The 23113-nt window shown below is 46.7% G+C and overlaps 2 protein-coding genes across 6 annotated transcripts in view; both read left to right on the forward strand.

The window, feature by feature from the left end:
- Positions 1–6157: 6157 nt before the first annotated feature.
- eif4h (eukaryotic translation initiation factor 4h) lies at positions 6158–16157 on the forward strand. 4 transcript variants are annotated; one of them, XM_085244527.1, is made up of 8 exons: positions 6158–6301; positions 10160–10347; positions 10430–10494; positions 10576–10672; positions 11649–11756; positions 12202–12348; positions 12899–13014; positions 15714–16157. In XM_085244527.1, exons 1-8 carry the CDS (start codon positions 6237–6239, stop codon positions 15717–15719), a joined length of 792 nt encoding a protein of 263 aa, XP_085100653.1. In that variant the 5' UTR covers positions 6158–6236; the 3' UTR covers positions 15720–16157. The 4 variants fall into 4 exon arrangements, with proteins under 4 accessions (XP_085100653.1, XP_085100652.1, XP_085100654.1 ...); XM_085244526.1 differs by lacking the exon at positions 15714–16157 and having other exon boundaries at positions 12899–13038; XM_085244528.1 differs by lacking the exon at positions 15714–16157 and having other exon boundaries at positions 11649–11729; positions 12899–13038.
- Positions 16158–17551: 1394 nt separating this feature from the next.
- Positions 17552–23113, forward strand: part of rffl (ring finger and FYVE-like domain containing E3 ubiquitin protein ligase) — a 15263-nt gene continuing 9701 nt past the window's right edge. The window contains exons 1-2 of one of the 2 annotated variants that reach the window (XM_085244524.1): positions 17552–17832; positions 20178–20356. In XM_085244524.1, coding sequence (XP_085100650.1) covers positions 20180–20356 — 177 coding nt within the window. In that variant the 5' untranslated portion in view covers positions 17552–17832; positions 20178–20179. Of the gene's footprint in view, positions 17833–17906; positions 18096–20177; positions 20357–23113 lie in introns of those variants that run through there. The other variant, XM_085244525.1, reaches the window with a different exon arrangement.

Below are 23113 nucleotides of genomic sequence, written 5' to 3' on the forward strand. Positions count from 1 at the left end.
CACAGTTTGTTGTTTGTTGTTCTGTCTGTGTAAGCTCAGCATGAGGACCACTGATGAAAGTGGTGATTAGATGTTCAACCATATCCTCCTGCAGAAGAACAGGCCCAACAGCAGCTACCTCCATCAGCAGGACATCGCCCCACAAAAAATATTTGAGGAACATTTTTCAGATACTCGTGTGATCAAACCTTTTGCACGATTGGATCTGCTTCCAATATTCCAGATCTGACTGAGCACGAAGAGGCCCGAACGACCCATCATTTACGACGTGTTTCCCAGACATGGTTTAAGCCCGTTCCTAAAGTAACAGATAAGTTCAATCTCCACTGAAAACAATCTTAGTCTGAAAAAAGGCTCAACCGAAGCCCAGAGAACTGAGCCATAATTTTCAGCATTATACTGCAATAAACGTGTCACGGCTGGGGCAGCAGTCGCGTGGCGGAATGAGTGAGACCCAGGATGCAGCACTTACTGAGATGCAAGGGTGGTTTATTATACATCAAATTCAAATTTTATTTGTCACGTACACAGTCATACACAGTACGATATGTAGTGAAATGCTTGGACAGCTGCTCGTGACCTAAAGAAAACAAAAAAGGAAAAGGCTATGAATAAGATAGGAAATAAATATGAAAAATTAAAAAGGGTAAATTTAACTAGGAAGGAATAAAATATAAATTAAGGTTAAAAATGAAATAACTGTACAACACAAATTAGAATGAAGGGTAAATTTAACTGGGAAGAATAAGATAAAATATATAAATTAAAGTTGAAAATAAAATAACTGTACAACAAAATACACAATATAGAACTATATAAGAATGTATGAAGAAATCTAAATATAAATAAATATATACACAATAACAGCAGCTGTACAAGTATTAACTAGAAATGAAGAATATAGTGACCAGTGTTGTGCAAAACCAAAGTCCAGAAAGTCCAGTGTGTGTGTAAGAACCATATGTGTGGGTCAGTACTGTGTGGTGGTGTGATTGAGAGACCGTATCGCCTGCGGGAAGAAGCTCCTCCTCAGTCTCTCTGTGTTGGTCTTCAGGGAGCGGAATCGCTTTCCTGACCTCAACAGAGAGAACAGTCTGTTGTTGGGATGGCTGAGGTCCTTCACCATCTTCCTGGCCTTGGTCCAGCACCGCCTGCTGTAGATTGAGTGCAGGTCAGGGAGCTCGGAGCGGATGGTGCGCTCAGCTGACCGCACAACCCTCTGTAGAGCTCGTCTGTCCTGCATGGTGCTGTTCCCGAACCAGGTTAAGATGTTTCCCGCCAGGATGCTCTCTATGGTGCACGAGTAAAAGTTCCTGAGCACCTTGGAGGGCAGTTGGAAGTCTCTCAAGCGTCTGAGGTGGTAGAGACGCTGTCGGGCCTTTTTCACCACGGTGTTGATGTGACAGGACCATGACAGGTCCTGTGTGATGTGAACTCCGAGGTATTTGAAGCTGTCCACTCTCTCCACTGGGCACTCGTTGATGACGGGGGTCTGGTAGTTCCTCTCCTGCTTAGTGCTGAAGTCCACTATCAGCTCCTTTGTCTTACTGACGTTTAGAAGGAGGTTGTTCCTCTGGCACCAGTTCTCCAGATTCCTAATCTCCTTCAGGTAGGCCGTCTCGTTGTTATCAGAGATCAGGCCCACCACGACGGTGTCGTCAGCAAACTTGATGATGGTGGTGGAGCTGGTAGTGGCCACACAGTCATATGTGTACAAAGAGTACAGCAGGGGGCTCAGAACACACCCCTGGGGGGCTCCAGTGCTGAGAGTGGTGGAGGCTGAGACATGTCCGCCCATCCTTACTGCCTGTGGTCTGCCAGTTAGGAAGTTGGAGATCCACTGACACATAGATGAGCTGAGTCCCAGATGCTCCAGCTTGGTGGTGAGTGTGGAGGGAATTATGGTGTTAAATGCAGAGCTGTAGTCTATGAAGAGCATTTTAACATAATTCCCCCTTCTAGTGTCCAAGTGAGTGAGTGATGTGTGGAGGAGATGAGAGATGGCATCGTCTGTGGAACGATTTGGACGGTAAGCGAACTGTAGTGGGTCCAGTGTGTCTGGTAGTGAAGAAATGATGAAGTCTCTGACCAGGCGTTCAAAGCACTTCATCACTACTGAGGTGAGGGCTACAGGGCGATAGTCATTGAGAGAAGCAGGGTGGGGTTTCTTCGGGACAGGAACAATGATGGACTCTTTGAAGCATGTGGGGATCACCGACTGAGATAAAGAGATGTTGAATATCTCAGTGAACACAGGAGCTAGCTGGTATGCGCAGTCTCTGAGGATACGACCTGGGATGCCGTCTGGTCCTGCTGCTTTCCTGGTGTTCACTCTCTTGAAGGCTCTCCTTACTTCATGCTCGGAGATGACGAGCACGTTTCCGGTGCTGGCAGTATCTTCCTGTCTGCAGCCGTTAGCGCCGCTAACACTAGCATCATTGGAGTCCTTAGCTGCAGCCTCGAAGCAAGCATAGAAAGTGTTCAGCTCGTCTGCCAGAGTCACGGCCGCGTTCGTCATACCGGTTGTTGGTGCTTTATAGTCCGTTATTGTCCTTAGTCCCCGCCACAGGCTCCTAGAGTCACTCTGTTGGAGTTGTGACTCTAGTTTCCTCCCGTAGCGCTGCTTCGCCTCTTTCACCGCCCTCCGCACGTTATATGACGCGGCTTTGTACGGGTCCATGTCCCCCGTCATGAGTCCCGTGTTGTAGGCAGCGGTGCGGGATCTCAGAGCGTCGCGGATGGTTTTATCCACCCGCGGCTTCTGGTTGGGAAACGTTGTGATAGTCTTTGTCTCCACGGTATCATCCGCTAGTTTCCCGATGAATCCCACAACCGCTTCCGTAAACACGTTGACGTCATCGTCGGAGCTGTTTCTGAACATGCCCCAGTCTGCGTCATCGAGTGCGTCCTGTAACGCGGCCACCGATTGATCCGTCCAGCGCGCGACCTTCCTCTGAACCGGAACTTCCTGTTTCAGCCTTTGTTTGTATTTTGGCATGAGGAAGATGGCGGCGTGATCAGATTTGCCAAACGGAGGGCGGGATTGTGCCTTGTAGCCGTCCTTGACCGTAGTGTAGCAGTGGTCCAGTGTCCTTTCACCCCTGGTGGGGCAGGTGATGTGTTGATAAAAGTTCGGCGCTGCGCGTTTGAGGTTGGCGCTATTAAAGTCCCCCGTCACAATAAGCGCAGCGTCCCGGTGTTGTGTCTGGTGCTGTGTGAGTGCCTCATGCAGCTCGCATAAGGCGGTGACCCTGTCCGCTTGTGGTGGAATATAAACGGCACTTACAATGACCGATGTAAATTCCCGAGGTAGATAAAAAGGACGACACATGATGGACAGTAGTTCCAGATTTGGTGTGCAGGAGCGTGTGAGAGGAACAATGTTCGCACTGTTGCATCAGTTGTTGTTCACCATTAAACACACGCCGCCTCCCCTTGACTTCCCCGAGTCCCGTGTCCTGTCCATGCGGTGAACCGAGAAGAACTCGGCCGGCTGGATGGCGTGGTCCGGCACCGCTGGGTTCAGCCATGTCTCGGTGAAGCAGAGGAGATTGCAGTCCCGAATGTCTCTCTGGAACTTTATCCTGGCCCTGAGGTCGTCAAGCTTGTTCTCCAGTGACTGGACGTTGGCGAGCAGGATGCTAGGCAGAGGTGTGCGGTGTGCACGAGCTCTCAGCCTGTTCCTGACGCCGGCTCGCTTCCCTCTAGGCCGCCGCCGCTTCCCTTTGTTCTCCCTCGAGATCTCACTCGGCCAGCTCGGATCCGGAGTTAAAAACTTCGAATTGTGAGTACATTGTATACCAATAGAAACAAGAGTGTCACTGTCATACCTAATGTACCCAATGGTGATGATTTTGCCGATTTAGAAACGCTGAAAACTAACTTAAAAAACAAAGACAAAGAAAAAGTGGTCGGAGCAGTCGTGACGGCAGCCGACCTCACCGGCGCCATCTATATAATTGTAGGCTGTGTATCCTTGAGGTGTTAATGGGGTTATTGAAAATGTGTATATGTGCGTATGTGTGTATATACGTATGTATGGATAGATAGAAACATATATGTGTATATATTTAAAAAAAAAAAAAAAAAATTACACATATCATATAATGTAATTGAGAGGAGGTATTTCTGTAGTCTATTGATACTAGATAGTGGAAAAGGGGTGGGATTAAATAAGCTTATGCTTCTTCCTGCTCCTTTTTGAACATGGACGTTATTTGGAGTTGTGGTTGCTCGTTTTCCTTTTGTTTGCTTTGTTCATTTGTCTCTTTTAATTCTATTTTTTTTATACTTTTTCAACATGTTCCAAATAAAGATTCAATCAATCAATCAATCAATCAATCAGACATTACAATGAGTGGAAAAAGACGTCTGACAACAACTGTAGATGCTTTATTCATATGTTTACTCCAAAAATACAGTATTGCTTATGAACAGAAAGACTTTTGAAAAAAGGTCTCAAAGACCTTGTGTGTTTTATCAGTTTCTGAGACAGAAAAGCATCTGGGCTAACATTTAACATGTGAGGGACAGACATATAGTGGAGCTCTGGTGAGGTGTGGCCACATGATTTAAACGGAGTCAGTGGTGTGATCTAGTGATGTGTCGGTTGTGAACGAAACAGCTCTTAGAGCCGACTCTTTGAAGTGAACAACGCGAGCTGACTCCTTATTGGGAACTGTGGGGTTTTTCCTTCTCTCGCCCTTTTTTCCGCTTCACTCCGCACGCGAGCCTTGTGCTTGCACTGAGCAGAGGGGGGAGGGGCGGTAGTTACACTGGCAGTAGCACAGGAACAGAGCGGGAGGGAGAGAGAGAAAAAGAGAGGCAGGGACAACAACATTACAAAGGTATAGTAATCATACACAACTATTTTCAGTTGCAGATGATAAAGGATTCAGAAAGTTTATTCATGCAGCTCCATATGACAGAGAATGTGCATCTTCTTTTTGTTTTCATATTTTCATTTATATTTAATTGTGTTGTGGTTTGCAGTGTTTTGTGTTGTTTCACTTTAAATTTGTTTAAAAGGAAAAGGCTGAAATATTAAATAGTTAAAAGTTGAAAAGTAAATAGTTGTTTTTTGTATTATATAATTAATTTATGGTACGGTGGTTAGCACTGTTGCTGCACAGCAAGAAGGTCCTGAGGTCAATTCCACCATCAGGCCGGGGTCTTTCTGTGTGGAGTTTGCATGTTCTCCCCCCGTGTTTGCGTGGGTTCCCTCCGGGTACTCCGGCTTCCTCCCACTGTCCAAAGACATGCAGCTTGTGGGGATAGGTTAATTGGATAATCCAAATTGCCACTAGGTGTGAATGTGAGTGTGAATGGTTGTCTGTCCCTGTGTGTTGGCCCTGCGACAGACTGGCGACCTGTCCAGGGTGTACCCTGCCTCTCGCCCTATAACAGCTGGGATAGGCTCCAGCGCCCCCCGCGACCCTGAAAAGGATAAGCAGAAGCGAATGGATGGATGGATAATTAATTTATTACATTTTATGTGGAGTGAATGAATAAAAGTATATTTACGGTGGCACCTAGAGACAAAGCACGTACAAACTCCAAAACATGTACAAGACACAACAGAAGTGCTTCAGGGTGCTTTTGTTACCTAGTGGCTACACAAGCCAGGAAGTACCAACGACTGGATTTGGTGTGTGGTAGTAACGGGTAAATTTAGGTGATCTAGGTAGCTCTGTTTTGGAAGTTCAGTTAACTCTAGAAATGTGTTTAGGACTTTGCTTGTGCTTTTATATTTATAAATAAACATATATTAAAAAACATGTTTGTTTTTTTTCCATTAGTAATTCCTTTTGGGCATAATTTTATATTGTTGTTGATAATAAATTAATTAAAGCAACAAAACAACCTGAAGAGCCGGTTGGGAGCCGAAAGAGCCGGTTCCCTAAAAAAAGCCGGAATTCCCATCACTAGTGCGATCCAAAGGCAACAACGGGCCAAACATTTATTGGCTTCAGGATTATGACATTTTAACAACTGTTACTATTGTTTACTTTGTATTTATTTTAACAATTCCATATAGTTTCGTGTGTTTTTCACGTTCGTGCTGTGTTTTCATTGCTTATATTATAAATATTTCTTTTCAAACTGAATTAAAAAAAAACATAATTAATAAAAAAGAAGTTAGTGTGTGATATCACCGGTCAGGCGCTCTGCGGGCAGCTAAACCCGCTGTGTGTGTGACGTGTAGGACCTCCTCCTCCAACACACAAGCAGCAGTAATGGCGGACTACGACAACTACGATGAACGGGACCGGGCCTACGGCAGCTTCGGCGGCGGCCGAGGGTGAGTTTCCGCCGTGCACGGCAGCTTTGTTGTGTCCCCGAAGAGCAAACTCGACCGGACCGTCGCCGTGTTTCCCGCTGCTGTCCGCCCCGAGTCAGGGGAGCAGGCTGTGTAGGCCCCGAAGCTCGACACGCCCCGCGGTTACTGAACAGGCCGAGCAGGCATGAGGGTATCCCGGAGATATCAGCCGGGAAACACCGCGGTCTCGTAGCTGACATGCTAACAGTTAGCAAGCGGCTAGCTAGATGTAGACAGTAAGAACAGGCTCTCCAGTGTAGCGTGGATCGTCCCGCAGCTTGGCGGTACAGATACCCACTCAGCGCGTGTGGCTTTGAGGCGGTGGAGGCGAGTGGTGGGGAAGGAGGCCGCAGTAGGTTTAGGTGGAGGCGGTGGCGGAGCTGCAGGCTGCCCGCATGGCTGCATCATGTGTCCCCTGCTGCACATCCATCCACGTCGCAGTCAGAGCTGAGGGTGGGAGTCGGTTAGAGCCGGTAGATGCGCTTACCGTCAGGTTAGCGGCTGTTTTACGCTCTGTGGCACTGTGTGTTGTTATCTGATTGCTGATAAACGATTTTTTTTAAAAAAAGTGATTTTTTTTTTCCTGGAGGGAGGGGGCTTCAGGATGTCTGCAGCACACAAAGCTTTAACATCAGTACAGGCAGGAGTCACCTGTGAGAAGATCGGACTGATGTTCTCTCCTTTATCACAGACTTAATGAACGAATTAATAGAAAACAGGTTTTTTTTGCCGAAAGTTTGCTGAGATTAATTTTTGGTCGATTAATTGTTTCAGCAATTAATCTTTATTTCTGTTTCTTCGGGAGCACCAAACCAAATTTTAATCAAAGTTTAGAGAATGATGAAGAGTTAAAGGGCTGCTTTTCTTCATCAGTTGTTCTGTCAGGAGCTGAATCTGATGAGAGGGGATAAACGTTGGGGCTGAACATGGGGCCTGAAGTCTATATTTTAGGAGTGGAGGGAATTCCCCTCATTGCATGCTTCCATTGGAGCAGGGTGGGCTGTAGAGTTTGAAGGAGTCTGGGCTGATTGAGTGGCTGAGCCCTGCAAAGACAATACATAAAACAGAAACCAGACTAAACTGTGTGAAGGTAATGTCTGGTAAATCAAACTGTGCTAACTTCTGCTTGAGCATCTTCTCAGAGCACTGAGGTCCATGTCGGCACATGTTGAAGCCTGTCTGTGTTTGAAACAGTGGGGGGCGCTGTAGTCCTGCAGGGAGGGAGCAGAGCTCCAGATGTTGTCTTGATTGTTCTTCTAGTCACTCTGCACCGCTGTCCTGAACGTTATTGGACCTCTGTTTGTGGGGATTTCTTGCAATATAAGTGAAAAATTTATGTATAACTCTTTTTAAGATGATCTCCTGATGGCTCCAAAATGAGGCAGAGCAGACTGTGATTGCATGAAGCTTTGTTTGAGGGTGCTAGACGGCTGATTTCAGATCTGAATCCAGACTGTTGCTTCAAGAGTTTAGCAGCTGGCTCCATGTCAGTAGGTCAGAATTTTACTGGTTCGTAAAGAAGCTCAACATAATCTATAAGAACCAAACATCTATTAATAGATTTGTTGTTTATAATAAGTCTGTGTCTGTGAAAACGAGTCCCAGTTTCCCAGATATCCCATTTATTTTAAAGCCAAAGCTAGTGGAAGGTGTGGAGTTCTGCATGCGACTGGCATTCCTGCTACAGGGAGATGCTGCTGCTGGCAGCCTGTAACAAAGCCTCCAACAAGTCAGTTAAAGCTTCATCAGTTTCTCTGCTGTTACTGTGTTTAAGAAGAAAAGGTGGTGTGTGGGAGCAGCACAAATTTTTGCTTCAGTTTAAACGACTCCTGCAGGCAGTTTGAGGTAACACTTTTGACGTGTGAATGTGGAAACACTGTGAGAAAACTGCTCCTCAGTGAGGGTCTGTTTCAGCTTCACAGGGGAACCCTGTCTGAAATCCTTTATTACTGGCCAAAGGTCGTCAGGTCATCGCTCATGTTGAGGGATTTTTGTGGTGGCTGCATAGTATAAAGTGTTGCAGCACTCAGTTTGAAGTTGCTGTGTTAGGACGAGTGCTGGAGGCTGAGAGTGGGCCTGTGGGGGTGGGCGGTCCATCTATGGTCAGGCCAAACAGTCTGAGAAAGCCTCAGTTTGATCAAACCACAACACAGTGTCGGTACTTTTCCTTTGCCAGCATGTTTTATATGCAACACCTGATTTTAGCTGCGCGTTTGTATCATAGCAACAACAACCGGTCAGCGATGGATGCAAATCAACTCCAAATAGCAGCGAGCAGGAGCCAAGCTGGCTGACTTTGTTCATGTAGAGCAGGCTGACGCGCTGCTCAGCTCCTACATTTTAACCCCAAACTGCATGGCCGAAGCTCCTCTGGCTGTGTTCCTGCTTCATCAGACCTCCATCAGTGATCCAGGAGCAGGTGGAGCAGCACACAGCAGAGCGATAACCAAGTGGCTCAGAGTTTTGAGTCCGGTTTGTAGTTTATAATTGTTTCAAAGTTTGAGCAGCTACAGAGGGTTAAACCAGCTGCTCTGAAACGCAGATCTACACTGACGGGTGCACGGCAGCATGTCAAGCAGATGGAAAAAACGTCTTTTTACCTGATAAGAACAACAGGACACAGATTTACTGGCATCGTAAACACACCACTCCCAACCTTCAAAGCGTCATAAATTCCAATTATGATTATTTATTTATTTTTGTTGTTCAGTTGGTGGAAATTTGCAGATTTACCCGTTATAATGATAAGTTAGAGCAATAATTCCTATAAATGGATATAAAACTAGAGATGTGCACTTACGTATCACACATTCAACATCTCCCAGACCGCTGTTTGCTTCCACTAACGGGTTTGCAGAAATCACAAAAACCGCTCCAGACGCACGATTTGTGATCTGATCAGCTGTTCTTTGCACTTCCTATGTTGGAGCATACGTCATAACCTTGTGAGCATCAACTATTGTGTGGTTTCAGTGTGCCTTTAGCTGTGAAAACAGGAAGTGATGTCATTTTTGCAGGAACTGTAGTTTTTTTCCTCCTCCAAAGCCTGTCAAAGCTGGAATACTGGAAACGGTTTATTTTGATGCTTTGTTTGTCATTTTGCTCCAGTTTCTAAAAATGAGTCTCACAAATGAAATTCTGAAGACTCAAAATACATTTCCTGTGGTTGGAAACTATTGTGTGCAACTTTTCTTTCTTACAATTTTGATATTTCTTATTGGCTTATTCCGCTTATTAAATAATGTATGTAATTACTGTGGACATTTTACAGACAAATTATTAAAGTTTGACATATAAGGGTTGTACTGATGCATAGCAACTTGAAATGTTTAAAAAAACTCATGTAAAATGTAAAGTTTAGCTCTGGCAGATTGTGAGATTATTTCTGATCGTTCATCAAACTACAGCTGATGGTTTTTCCTTTCAGACAGATTTCCAACATTCGTTATGTGTAGTAATTTATTTACTTGTTTGTCTCTTTTTTTAAATCTTCATTTATTGATCATTTTCATTAATAAGATCGACAGAGAGCCAGTATCGTCCAACAGCATCGTCTGATTGGTCAGGCTCTCATTCCGTTTCACAAAACGGCCGTGAACGAGCGACCGAGCTCATAAAGTCATTGGGAACGCATCACGGGGCCGATTGCAGCTTTTAGGTCTTTCTGTCCCCGCCATTTCCTGTTTAGACTCCAAAGCGAGCACTCCCAGTTTGGAAGACCAGTGAGCTTAATGTGTGGAGAGTTGTTGTCTTTAACTCTGGTCCAGTCTGACCTCTACATCCCACAATCCTCTTTACTTGTGTCCCTGTCTCACGATCCTCTGTCCCCCCTCCCATCAGGCCCCGTGGCGGCAGCGGTTCCGGAGGCCCCAGGAAGCAGAAGGAGCTGCCGACAGAGCCTCCGTTCACGGCGTACGTGGGAAACCTGCCGTTCAACACGGTGCAGGGAGACATCGACATCATCTTCAAAGAGCTCAACATCCGCAGCGTCCGATTGGTCAGAGACAAAGAGACAGACAAGTTCAAAGGTTCGGAGGGGGTGTGGGTGTCGGGGATGATGAAGTTTGCCTCAGGTGAAACTTCCTGTCTGACTGTTTGCGTCTCTTTCAGGTTTTTGTTATGTTGAATTTGACGATTTGGAATCTCTAAAAGAAGCTTTGACATACGACGGCGCCGTGAGTATCTGATTTAATAAACCCGACGTTTTCTGGTTGTGCCACGCTGCTGTCTTGTCTGACAGGAACTCTGACCTGCAGTTATTAGGTGAAAGGTCACTGAGGGTGGACATCGCAGAGGGACGAAGACAAGAACGAGGAGCGGGCGGCTTTGGCTTCAGGAAAGACGACGGCAGAGGTACGAGCAGAGAAGAAGAGTGCTAACGTGGTAGGAAGGTTTCCAGGCTGGAGTTAGATCCCAGAGAAAATCAGGCGTGCGTTTCGAAACGGGAAAGCTCTGAGGTGCTCCTCAGTGACCTGGAGCAGAAGACGGCTAAAATAGTTTTCACCAAATTCTTTACCAAAACATTTTTCTGCAGCTGAGTTGCCCATAAATCATCAGTGTTCTGCTAGTCTGTGCTGATTGGTCAGTTAAGGACGCAGGACAGGGCATCCCTGCTCGACGGCGCCCGTACCCAAACGATAGCTCCAGCAGACGTTAGTAGAAGCTTCAAGTGTTTGTTGGCGCTTTATGAATAAAGTTGAACATTTTAACCAATGGGAGGCGGGGCCTGCTCGCGATACGCCCCAAACTGTAATGTATCAGGGAGGTCACGTGGTGCTGGGACCTCCCTGATACAAGAAGACCTCCTGGCTCCTGTTCCTAACCATGTTTCCTTGATCAAGGCCAAGAAAAGGTGATTAGGATAAGTGATGAGGGCTTAGGAAAAGAGGGGAGAGGTCCTGACACGTGCTGGAGGCGGGCGCCGGTTGAATCTGATTCAGATTTAAGTCCAGCCTTCAAGGAAACGCAGACGAAGCATGTTTGATGTTGCCCTGTGACTCTGAGGAGGACTCTTCATCTTTCATGCTTCATTTCTTCATCCTCACCTCCACAGACACCTCCCCTTTTCCTTTCACCTCCCTGCTGTTCGTAGTCACCTGCAGGTAGGTGGAGGCCACCTGACGTCTCCTCCTGCTGACCTTTCACCTTCTTCAGTGTTCAGAGTGCTGCTGCTTCTCTCTAACTCCGATTGGCTCATGGACCACTAACAAGCTTCGCCTCTCTAGTGTAGCCCCTCCCAGCAGGAGGTGCTGCCACCTCCTCTGTTTTCTTTCCTCTCCCCCCCCCCCCCCTCCCCCCTCAGTGTTAAACTGCCCCGTGTCCTCTGCAGGACGAGGAGGCTCTCGAGGCGCTCCCAGAGGAGGAGGAGGAGGACGCGACTCCCGTGAGGACTTCGACCAGCCAGGAGGAGGTGCGGTCAAAGAGTTCAGCAGCTCAGGTTGGACAGCATCGCGTTCCAGCGGCCAATCAGGGCACTGCCAGCTGGGTTCTAGCCAATGGGACGGCAGGAAAATTTCCTCGGCCTCCAAACTTTTTTAAAGCAGTAAAACTAATCAAAGTAATATTTAGACGGCAGACGTGCACTGCTCTCTGTTTACATATATGATGTGAGGCCATATTCTGATTATTGCTCTGGTGGTGAGGCATGATTGACCAGCAAGGGAGACTAACGTTAGAGGCTAACACACCAAACAGGAAGTGGTAACTAGTGTCTGGCTCCGCCTCCTGAAGCTGCTGGACACACCCTGTTTTTCCCCCATCATGCCCTTCACCTCAACCATCTCATATTCATTTCCAGGTCTGGACTCTTTCAGGGCGCCTGTGGCCGTCTATCTGAACACTCACCTGTGTGCGCGTCTGTCTGCTCACCTGTCTCTCTGCAGGTTTTAGAGATGATGACTACATGGGGGGGCGGAGTCGAGGCGGTGGCAGTCGCCCTAGTGACAGAAGGGGTGGAGGTGCAGGGATGGGTCGCTACAGAGACGGACCCCCACGCGGAGGAACGACAGACTTCAGGGAACCGTCTGAAGGTGACATGACTTCCTGCTTTGGTTTTTTTCAGCAACGCTCTGACACAGGTGGATTAGGTTTGGTAAAATATGGCAGCGCTGTATCAGCAGTGACTGTGACACTGATAATACATAGAAAACAATTAGCCAGGTGCTAACAGGTGTGTACGTCTTAGGACCCGCCTGTCGCACAAATCCAGGAAGAGGAAGGATAGCAGAGAGAGTAGGAAGGGTCATCGCAGTATCAGAATCCTGAGCGGATGATCGTCCGATTAGCCAGTGAGGCATACACCTGACACGCTGAGCTGAGAACACAGCAGCGTGACATCAGCACAGCATGTGCACATACCTGTGTTTCTAGAGGCTCCCCCTGGTGGCCTGCTTTGCTTCCTCCTGGTGTCCCACACAGGGGTTAGAAAGAAGAGTGTTTCCTGCTTGTTATAGAAATGCTTCTCTGGAAAAAAGCCCCCAGTTGAGATTTTTCCTGACTGGAAGTAAAATGTCTGTTGATTTAAAAACAGGAAGTTCCCCCGGCGTGCACTGACTGTCTGTTGTTATGTGTCTGTTGCAGAGGAGCGTGCACAGCGGCCTCGGCTGCAGCTGAAGCCTCGGACCGTCTCTGAGCCGCTCAACCAGGTCGCCAACCCCAACTCCGCCATCTTTGGCGGAGCGAAGCCGCGAGAGGAGGTGATATCAAAAGAAAAACCATAAGAGACTGAAGGCCGCACGGCCGTAGGGAGGGAGGGAGGGGGCGGGGGAGAGGGAGGTTAGGGGGGCGAGAGCGAACTTTAACCAAGAAACGCCAAACGGGGTGATTTAGACGCCACAGTTAGTCCTTCCTGACAGACGGCCAGCTAGCGAGCGAGCGAGCGGACGCTGCCCTCCTCCTCTTCTTCTTCTTCTTCCTGTTTGAGTTCAGTTTGAGCAGAATATTTATTCTTAGTGGGAATAAAGACGAATCGCACTCTGACACTCTGATCAGTAATAAACCTGTAAACACAACACGGCGAGCAGCTCGTCAATGCATGTTCCGTCTTTGGGTTTCTCTGCCCCGCCCCCTCACCGCCACCTCCGCTTTCTGTGATGTCATACCTGCTTTGTCCTGTAGCCCCGCCCCATCCTCTTCTGGGTCAACGGTTGCCCACATTTACTCCAACAGAAAGAAGCTCGGAGGTTAAACCTGTAAAGTCTTTTAGTGTTTCTTTTTTGTATTTTATAGTTGTTGAACTACAGCCCTGCCCCCTCACTCTGATTGGTTGAAAATGTCCCCCACTTTAGTTGTTTTGTTGTTTTAATCTTTGGTGTCTTTTGTTGATTTGGTTAGCGTTACAGCAGCTTGTCGTCCTGGGTGGGTGGGGTTTAATGCCTGGCTCTCAGCAAGCTCCGCCCACTCAGGTGTCCACAGCAGACCCAGTTGATGAAATAAGTAAACTGCTAAAAAGCTTTAGACTTCTGTTCCCATGATGCTCTGCTAGCACAGACAGGTGCTGCATTCACTGTCTGCAGAATTTTACATGAAAAATCAAAAAACGGTGCATTCAGGTGCAGGAGACAGCTCCTCGGGAATCATTAAATCCTACTAGTTTTCCTGATTTATGACTGTGGAAGAACAGACCCTGAATGCAGCACAGTTTGAAAAGGCTCTGATTGGCTGTGTTCTGTCGGGTTTGCAGCGATGTGGCAGTGTCCTGTCCAATCAGCTTTAACAATGCCTCCCACACTGAACACACAGAAGGGAATCTTTTCTGATTGGTCTGTTGATCCACACTGAAAACTTTTATATATATTTTTTAATTTAATTGTATCTATTTTTTTTCTTCTTCTTTTTTTCTTTTAGCTCTTCCCATTTGATTTTTAACTTTTCCTGAAACATTAGCTCTGAGTCACCGTTCGCCTTATTATGAGTTGAATGATTATGAACTGTTCTCTCAGGAACTGCGTCATATTTTTGTAGGAAACAAAATCTACCAGCTTTTATTTAATGTTGGTGAAAATGTTAAGGAAATGTTGTAAGAGAAGTTTGACCACCAACAGCAATGACAGCAGAAATAAGTGAAGACATTGAGCCCGGTCTCTATTGATTCTGTCTCCGTTTGTTTGGTTTACAGGTTTTTACAGGCTCACTGAGACTAAATGTGTAGGCGTATTCTCAAACTTCATAAACTATCCGGTCGTTAAGTCTGACGTCACTAGCCGTGTCTGGGTCTAAACTCCGCTGCAGGTCCATATATCAAACGATCACTGTGGCATTACTGAGAGTTAAAAACTGTCTAAAGTCTTTCATCTTTAATAAAATGATCAGCGTTCTGCTCTACCAGGTGTAACAACTGAGTTTAACATCCAGGCATCCATGAAAACGGAATTTATGACATTTAACGGAGTTAGAAGTTAGCAGGGAGTTAGCTCGCTAGCTTCTATCTAAATACAATATAGCATGTCCTGACTGCGGGGTTTTGGAAACAAATTCAAACGTACAGCTCTGCTATCACTTCCAGCATAAATGAAGACAGAAAACTAAACAGCAGTGACGTTTGTAGGGTTACTGAAGTTGGGCTAGCTGGTATATAATGATGTGCTACGTGACCGCTAGCGACACAGCTATGTTAGCATAATATAAACAAGCTAACTTTTTCCACTCGATAAAAGTTAACGTGAGTGTTCTCGGTGGTCAGGAACAAATGTAATCGCATGGCAGGATGCTGTAAAAGGACCAAACTTCAGCCAGGAGAACAACTGAGATAATCCATCCACATATGAGGTTAGTCATTCATATACTGCTGCACGGGCTGGGCTGTAGCTACATCCTAAGGTTTTAAAAACTGAGCTTAAATAAATGATTAGCGGTAATAAAAGCCGAGGGAGGTCAACAGTGATCACTGACTGTTTTAGGAGCTTTTTGAGATCAAATAGAAGAAAATACAAAACATTAAACATGTTAACAACACAAAAGCCATATTAAACGCAGACTACTTTAGACCCGGAAGTAGGATTCGTCACGTCATCACTTAACGACCGGATATGTGCAGAACTGTTACTGCTTTAATGTCGTCAGGTGGTCCCATGTGCTCTGAAGTTTCCTGTTCAGGCCCACCACCCTCCAAAATCTGTGAGAAGCTCAGTTAGTCTCTGTACTTTGTAAAAGATGATGGCAGCGCTGTCGTACTCGCACTGAGCGAGGTTAAATCACTTGACGGCAGCTAAAGCAGTGAAAATGTTCTGGACTCTGAACGGTCCCTCGAATCCAGGCAGACGATTTTCATTCATAAAAATCAGGGAGGACAAAATAAGTTCAAAGTGTTTTTCTTAACTTTTATTTTTCCCTTCCTTTGCTCCCCTTTTTCATCTCTTCCTTCTTTTTTTCTCCTTCCATCTGTCTTTGATTACAGCACTGAGTCATTTAAAGCCGCCACCACAGATCCCAACCAGACGGTGGCGCTAGCACGCCGCATTGCCGACAGAACAGAAGAAACCGAAAGCTTTTTTTTTTTTTTTTTCTTTTCTTTTTTTTGTGCTGTTTGGTGGTTTCAGTGTGGGTCAGACGCCAGCGTCCACCGATAAATTGTTGTAAAGTTGATTGTGTACAATAAAGATGGGGCTTTGGTCTGGAACCTGTAACTTCTGTGTGTTTCTCTGTGGCCCGACAGGAAACTGGCTGTAAACCCGGCCCAGGTGAAAGCTTTCAGGTGTGGGTCTGCGTCGCTTTGACATCATGTGGTTTTTTTTTTGTTTTTCTTGGAGGTAAAATGCAGAAACGTTTCTGAATAAACAACTGTTAGAACTTTCCTTTCCTTGAGTTTATGGCAATAAAACTGTCTTCATCTTTGTCCTCATACCAACCCGAATGTGTTTAATTTCAGGGTGGGGGAGGCGGGGCATTGATTCCTCATTACATTTTTATTTTTCTTCCAAATGAAAGAAGAATAAAGAATAAAGCTCGTTCTGTTCTGCCTCTGTATGTCTGTGTCGCTCCGACGAGCAGCTCCTGCTGCGGTGACCGGCGTTAATGTTAAACATGACCACAGTCTACAACTTCATCAGGTACACCTCTCCAGCAGCTGGTTGGAGCTCCTTCAGTCGTTGCTCAGAGGTGACATCATCACACACCTGCTGGAGGTGGTTCCGGAGATGCTGCAGGACCTTGCTGAGGGTCTTGGTGGATGTGGGAGGGCTCTTAGAAAGTTTGTTCAACATCTAAAGCAGTTTCACTCATTTCTAAAGGTATCCTGACTTCAGCTGTTTCATTTACAGTCTGGTCACCTGGGACAAACTGAACTCGCTGGACAGGCTTAGAAAGTCGGAAGGTCTCGGTACTATAACTGGACGTCAGCATGAAGTGGCAGGTTGGCTCTGAGAGTAAAGGGTTTGTTCCGGGAGCTCAGGGGCCTCGCTGAGCCAGCAGCGCTCCTATTTCTGTTCATGTCCGCCAGATTGAAGACCGGGACCAATATTGGAACCGCTGACATCAGTGAGGGGCTACTGCAAGGAACTCACCGATGTTGGTCCACAGGTTCTGATCAGTCGGGCTTCAGCTTCCACTACATTAATAACCGGTTCTCTCCCAAACCCAGCAGCAAGCTGCTGAGAAACAGCCTTCAGCTCAATTTAATTTATGCATGCATGTAGCACCAAACCACAGCTACAGTTGCCTCTGGGCCCTTCATATTATAAAGTAAAGACTACAACAGTACAGAGAATCCCCAACGATCTCACGACTTGAGTAAGCACTTGGCAACAGCAGTAAGGAAAAACCCGTTTGAATCAGAAGTTAAACGTGCAGGTAAAAAGAAGGGGAGCAGGCTTTCTCATACATGATGTATGTATCTGTAACCAGGCAGAATAAACTCAATCACTCATTAAACCGGTGGTTCAGTTCTGACCTGTAACATGTATTTTGCTGTTGTGGGGTAAAGGGGCGGGGCTGAGAAAATACAGGTGTGCTTTAAATGAGTTTCTCCAGGTTTCATTCACCTGTGTGTCTACTGTTCATTCAGTTTGAGTTTGACATCTACTCCTTATTGTGGTAGATGTGTGTATTTTATGACACTCACACCATCCTAAACGCATTTGGAATTATTTCCTTTAAACTCAGTAATCCAGTCAAACTGAGCGCCACCTGTGGGCGGGGCCTGTTAGCACAGGTAATCATCCAAGTCTGAGGGTAATCGATCAGGTTACACTTAAATAAAGTTCTCGAAAAAATAAAAGTTCAAAAACGGTTTCTGCTATTATAAATAAGTCAAAGTTGTAATTCACTTAAGTACAAATGCTGGCGTCCTCCGGTGTGTGCGTGCGTGTGCGCGCGTGCGTCCGAAGTCTTCCTGGTTGGCTGTGTTGTTGTCTCAGCCCTCGCAGTGTCTCTGTGCTCCTGTTATTCCTTCACTTCCTCCTTCAGGTCGTCGACATGTTGTTTAACTAACTAGCAGCTGCTGGTTAGTGTTTCTTAACTACCATCAACTTGTCCGGGAGTTAGCTATCTGCTAGCTCTAGCAACCCTGTCATCAACAGGTAAGACGCCTCATTACGTCGGTAACCGACCCGGCTATTTGTCAGTTAACCCGTAAAGTGAGACAGTTAACCCGGTCTAAGTGTCCGAGCTACTGTCGTCTGTCCTGCTCTGAGTTTCTTTGAGTCTTTGCTCTTTTCAAACTTCTCTAACCAGCCTAGCGTTAGCATAGTTTTTAGCCTCCTAGCCGCAGATGGTACTTCCCGGACTTAACATGCCGGATTCCGTTAACAAACCGTCGGATTTAAAGTCCCGTGAGTTACCGGTAAGTGTATAATCATCTCTGAACAAAGTAATTCGGACTTCACGCCACTTATATGGAGACGTTTTCTCATTCGGCTCTCAGTTATAATTAAACAATGCTCATTTAAATGACACGCCAGCTTGAATACCGATGAAGTTTAGTCGGAGTCAAGTTGTGTGCCGTGTTGATGATTTATTAAATACGAATCTCGAAACTTTATGAAACATAAAGCCGAATTCATCAGAACATTAGCGGGAATATTTCAACAGTTTTTCCACAGTGTCTTTTTTTAACGTCGGCGACAAACGCGACACAAACGTCCATTTTTCTCACGGAATTCGGCTAACTGTCACCTGTGTGCAAAACGAAGTTGTTTTGGCCATTTACAGTGTTTATTTCACGACAACAACAAACCTGTAGCGTAAAATACTGAACTCAGACTTTAATATCAGAAGTTCCAGTAAAATGTGGTCACGTGTCTTTGGATAAAGCGAGATTAAAGCTGTTTGTTATGGAGACAAATATGAGTCATGTTTGTAAAGTAAGAATCCAGTTCTGTGAAACGTGAAGCAGAGTTGATGAGAATAAGAACAGCGAGCAGTTTTTAGTATACAACTTTATTATCGAGCGCTACGCGAAAGAAACATCAGTTTTTCTTATGGAGTCTGGCAAATGGGGAAATTGTTGAAATGACCAGAAACAATCAGTGATTAAAGATAAGGTGACGAAAGCTGTGGAGGGTTGATGAGGGCAGCACTGTCAGGTTCAGCTGCTTTATAAAAGCGACTGTTTACAATTTAGGTGAATTTTTAATTTTTCTTTTTGTTTCCAGACGTGACTTTGTGGTTTCACTTCAGTTTTTACTGTTTAAAGTGTTTACTTTCATTTTAGTTCTTCTTTGTCACGTGAAACTTTAAAAATCAAAGTTTTCAAATATTTCACATGATATAGTAGAAATGCCTGAGCAGCAAGCATCTAATCTGAAGTTAGCGTTCAATAACATGCTGAGAATAAGTGTTGAACTTAGTCACAGCGACTGTCTTAATACCTATTGGATCACCATGGTAACTGATGCTGAGCACAAGCTGGACTGGAGCCGGTGAGGTTCAGTGTAACATGCTCAGGTGGGCTGTGGCATTCAAAGCTCGCGCTCGCCGTCACGCCGCCATCAGCCTGATATAGGCAGGATCCACACTTTCATGCTGTTAGACTGGGGCAGCAGAAACTGAGCTTCAGACCAGGCAGCATTTTTCCATCTTCTATTGTCGTTTAGTGGCTTCAGTTTGTTGTTCACAGCTGGCAGGTGTGGCACCTGCGGGTCAGCGTACTGGGGTTGGTCATTCGAGTTCCTGTTGCCTCGCTCTCAGCTTGAAGCAGACTGTCTATTGTCTCCCAGAGAGCTGCCTCTCACGGGACCTTTTCTCACATTCTCGGTAAACTCAGAGATGGCTGTGTGGGAAACTCCCAGCACATCAGCAGTTTCTGAAACACTCTGATCCATGTGTCTAAATGCACGGAGCTCCTGTCGTGTGATTGGCTGATCAGATACTTGTGTTGAGGAGCGGTTGAAGAGGTGTACGAGCGGCCGTGTATGTTTCGGTACGAGCTCAGTCTGGTCAATCATTTTTGTCTTCCACGCGTCACACTTCATCATTTATCATCTTTATTCATCTCCGTCCCGCTAACACTGTATGTGATTTGAGTAGTGGCGCTTCATCACTGCTCTCGTGTGAGCATGCTCAGAGCCAGAGTGTTTTAACAGGGAAGTTTGATAGCTCCATCGTGATGCGTGCTCTGCAGTTTTCCGTTTTGTCCGTCCAGCGAACAGAGAAAAAGAGAAAACCTGGAAAAGTCGGAGCTGCTCTGTGACACAGACCTGCAACAAGCTACTGATCCTTAGTCAGGATCGTTGTGTGTTTGCATACACACCACACCGCTGTTTGTGTCCCACTGCAGAAGGAAAATGTTCATATAATCGAGCCGAAAAGAGCAAATGAAGCCAAACTGGTTTAAATTAAAGGCTTTTATTGTGAAGGACTCAGAGGAACGTGTTTTTAACTCCATAAACCTGTGTCTTTCTGTGTGTGCGCGTGTGTGTGTCAGCCATGTTTGCGTCCTGCTGTAACTGGCTCTGTATGGACACAGCCAATGCGGATCAGCCCACTCGAAGCGACAGACGTCATCAGTCCTACACCAACTCGGCCTTCACCAGCCAGCCGTCTCCTCCACCTGAACACACCTGTAAGGCCTGCGGGGGGCGGCTCGACACACCTGCCACAAAAGTAAGTGAGTGATTGTTCCAGCCCTGAGCCTGCAGCTGCAGCGAGGTCCTGTGGACATTGTCCACAGGGAGGGGGGGGGTCGTCACACTTGTGTTCAAAGGGCTGTTGGAGGTTAAAGTTCTGGATCACGTGACAGATTTTTGGATCCTTGTTAGAGCCGGTTGGTAGGACCACCTAAAGCAGGGGTGGGCAACTCCAGGCCTCGAGGGTGTCCCTGCAGGTTTTAGATGCGTCCTTGATCCATCACAGCTGATTCAAATGGTTAAAGGACCTCCTCAACATGTCCTGTAGTTCTCCAGAGGCCTGGTAAAGAACTAATCATGTGATTCAGGTGTGCTGACCCAGGGTGAGATCTAACACCTGCAGGGACACCGGCCCTCGAGGCCTGGAGTTGGACACCCCTGACCTAAAGGCTCCATATAAGTGATTATTACATCAAATACACTTTCTTCATCGCAGACGTTGGGAGGTTCCTGTTTGAGGAGCCAAAACATTAAACACAGATCCCTTAAATGAGGTGAAATAGTTCATAAAATAGAAACGGTGCAGATGCTCGGCTCTTTGTTTTCATCCACTCAACTCCCCGCCCCGCCTCCGTAAGGGATTCAGCTGTGGCGCTTTCAGAAGGTTCAGCCCGTTTACTTCCTTCCTTATGGGCCGGGACTCGATGGAGAACGCCAAAAAACGAAGCCGTCGAGTGAACTTTGCTGGTGGACGGTGCACGGGCAACCTCATGTAGGGACGCGGTGTTGGAATAATTTACAGGTTTAGGAGTTCATCCCAGGAACAGAGCAGGATGCACAACTCTGGCTCGGTGCAGTAAGTCGAAGCAGCCAATCGGCAGCTTATCTGTAATGTAGTAAATGAAGGAAAAGCTCCGGGACGCTGAAAGTGGCGGCTCACTTCCTTTGTTTTGCTTTGTGGTTGGTGGAAAACCCAGAGCAGAGATTTGCTGAAGCGACCAGGAAACAACCAGCAGCTGATTAAAACACCAGAGCGGACTTTGTGTCTGTGGGCTTCAGGCTGTCGTGCCTTTAAAAGCACAATCATCGTTTGTGTGTTTAACAGTCTTCTGGCTGCCATCACAGAGGAACTCGTCCGTGTTGAGCCTGCTCAACTGCGTGACCGAGCTGAGCTGGAAGGACGCACATTCCTGATGGTATTAATTGGATTGTTGGGTGTAACCACTCATTAACTGAAGGGTCGTTCAGTTAATGAGTGGTTACAGTCTGACAGGCTGCTTTAACCTTCGATCCCTTCAGTCAAAGTTCAGACTGCTGAGTGTGTTTTATGATTCATAATGTTGGGTTGTGCAGAAGAAATCAGATCATTCTGTATTTAAAAATCCCGTAACAACACCTGTCGCCTCACGGTGGTTTCTACTGGACTCCAGTTCATTCGTCACGGAGGGAACGGGAGCCTGTGTGGATCAGAAAGAACGACACGAAGAGGACGTCACTCTGACCTCAGAGATGACTGCAAGACAACAATCTCTGCATGCTGGGTTACCTAGCAACACATATTGTTTACACATGTTTGAAGGCAGCTGTAACACGAGCCACGGCGAGCTCGATGACACTGATAAATGTACGGCAGGCGGGAGAATAATTATCGCAGGGCTGAACGGGTCAGAGCGGGATGGAGGAGTGGGCGGGTCGCCGTGCAGAGCAGCAGGGCGGAGAGTCAGACGGCGTCAGGCCTGAGGAGAAGCGTCAGCGTGCACCATGTGATAACCTTCAAACCCAGGCCGCCAGCAGAACTGGAAGCAGCTGTGAACAGCTGTTGTGCTGTTGGTTCATCATTTTTATTCTGATGTGAAGTTTAACTTTGTAAACTGTGAGCGAGATCAGTCCTCTCTCTCTCTCTCTGTCCCTCTCGCTCTCTCTCTCTCTGTCTGTCTGTCTGTCTGTCTGTCTGTCTGTCTCTCTCTCTCTCTCTCTCTCTCTCTCTCTCTCTCTCTCTCTCTGTCTCTCTCTCTGTCTCTCTCTCTGTCTCTCTCTCTCTCTCTCTGTCTCTCTCTCTCTCTCTCTGTCTCTCTCTCTCTCTCTCTCTCTCTCTCTCTGTCCCCTCTCTCTCTGTCCCTCTCTCTCTGTCCTCTCTCTCTCTCTCTCTCTCTCTCTCTCTGTCCTCTCTCTGTCCCCTCTCTCTTCTCTCTCTCTCTCTCTCTCTCTCTGTTCTCTCTCTCTCTCTCTCTCTCTCTCTCTCTCTCTCTCTCTGTCTCTCTCTCTCTCCTCTCTCTGTCTCTCTCTTCTCTCTCTCTCTCTCTGTCTCTCTGTCCCCTCTCCTCTCTCTCTCTCTCTCTCCTTCTCTCTGTCCCCTTCTCTCTCTCTCTCTCTCTCTCTCTCTCTGTCCCTCTCTCTCTCTCTGTCCCCTCTCTCTCTCTCTCTCTCTCTCTGTCCCTCTCTCTCTCTCTCCTCTCTCTCTCCTCTCTCTCTCTCTCTCTCTCTCTCTCTCCTCTCTCCCCTCTCTCTCTCTCTCTCTCTCTTTCTCTCTCTCCTCTCTCTCTCTCTCTCTCTCTCTCTCTCTCTCTCTCTCTCTCTCTCTCTCTCTCTTCTCCTCTCTGGTCCCCTCTCTCGTCCCCTCTCTCTCTGTCCCTCTCTCTCTCTCTCTCTCTCTCTCTCTCTGTCCCCTCTCTTCTTTTCTCTCTCTCTTCTCTCTCTGTCCCTCTCTCTCTCTCTCTCTCTCTCTCTGTCCCTCTCTCTCTGTCCCCTCTCTCTCTCTCTCTCTGTCCCTCTCTCCTCTCTCTCTCTGTCCCTC

The sequence above is a fragment of the Mchenga conophoros genome, linkage group LG14 (genome assembly GCF_057382185.1).
Source record: "Mchenga conophoros isolate Kocher_MC1m ecotype Shallow Benthic linkage group LG14, M_conophoros_male_GT1.1, whole genome shotgun sequence".
NCBI classification, from domain to species: Eukaryota; Metazoa; Chordata; class Actinopteri; order Cichliformes; family Cichlidae; genus Mchenga; species Mchenga conophoros.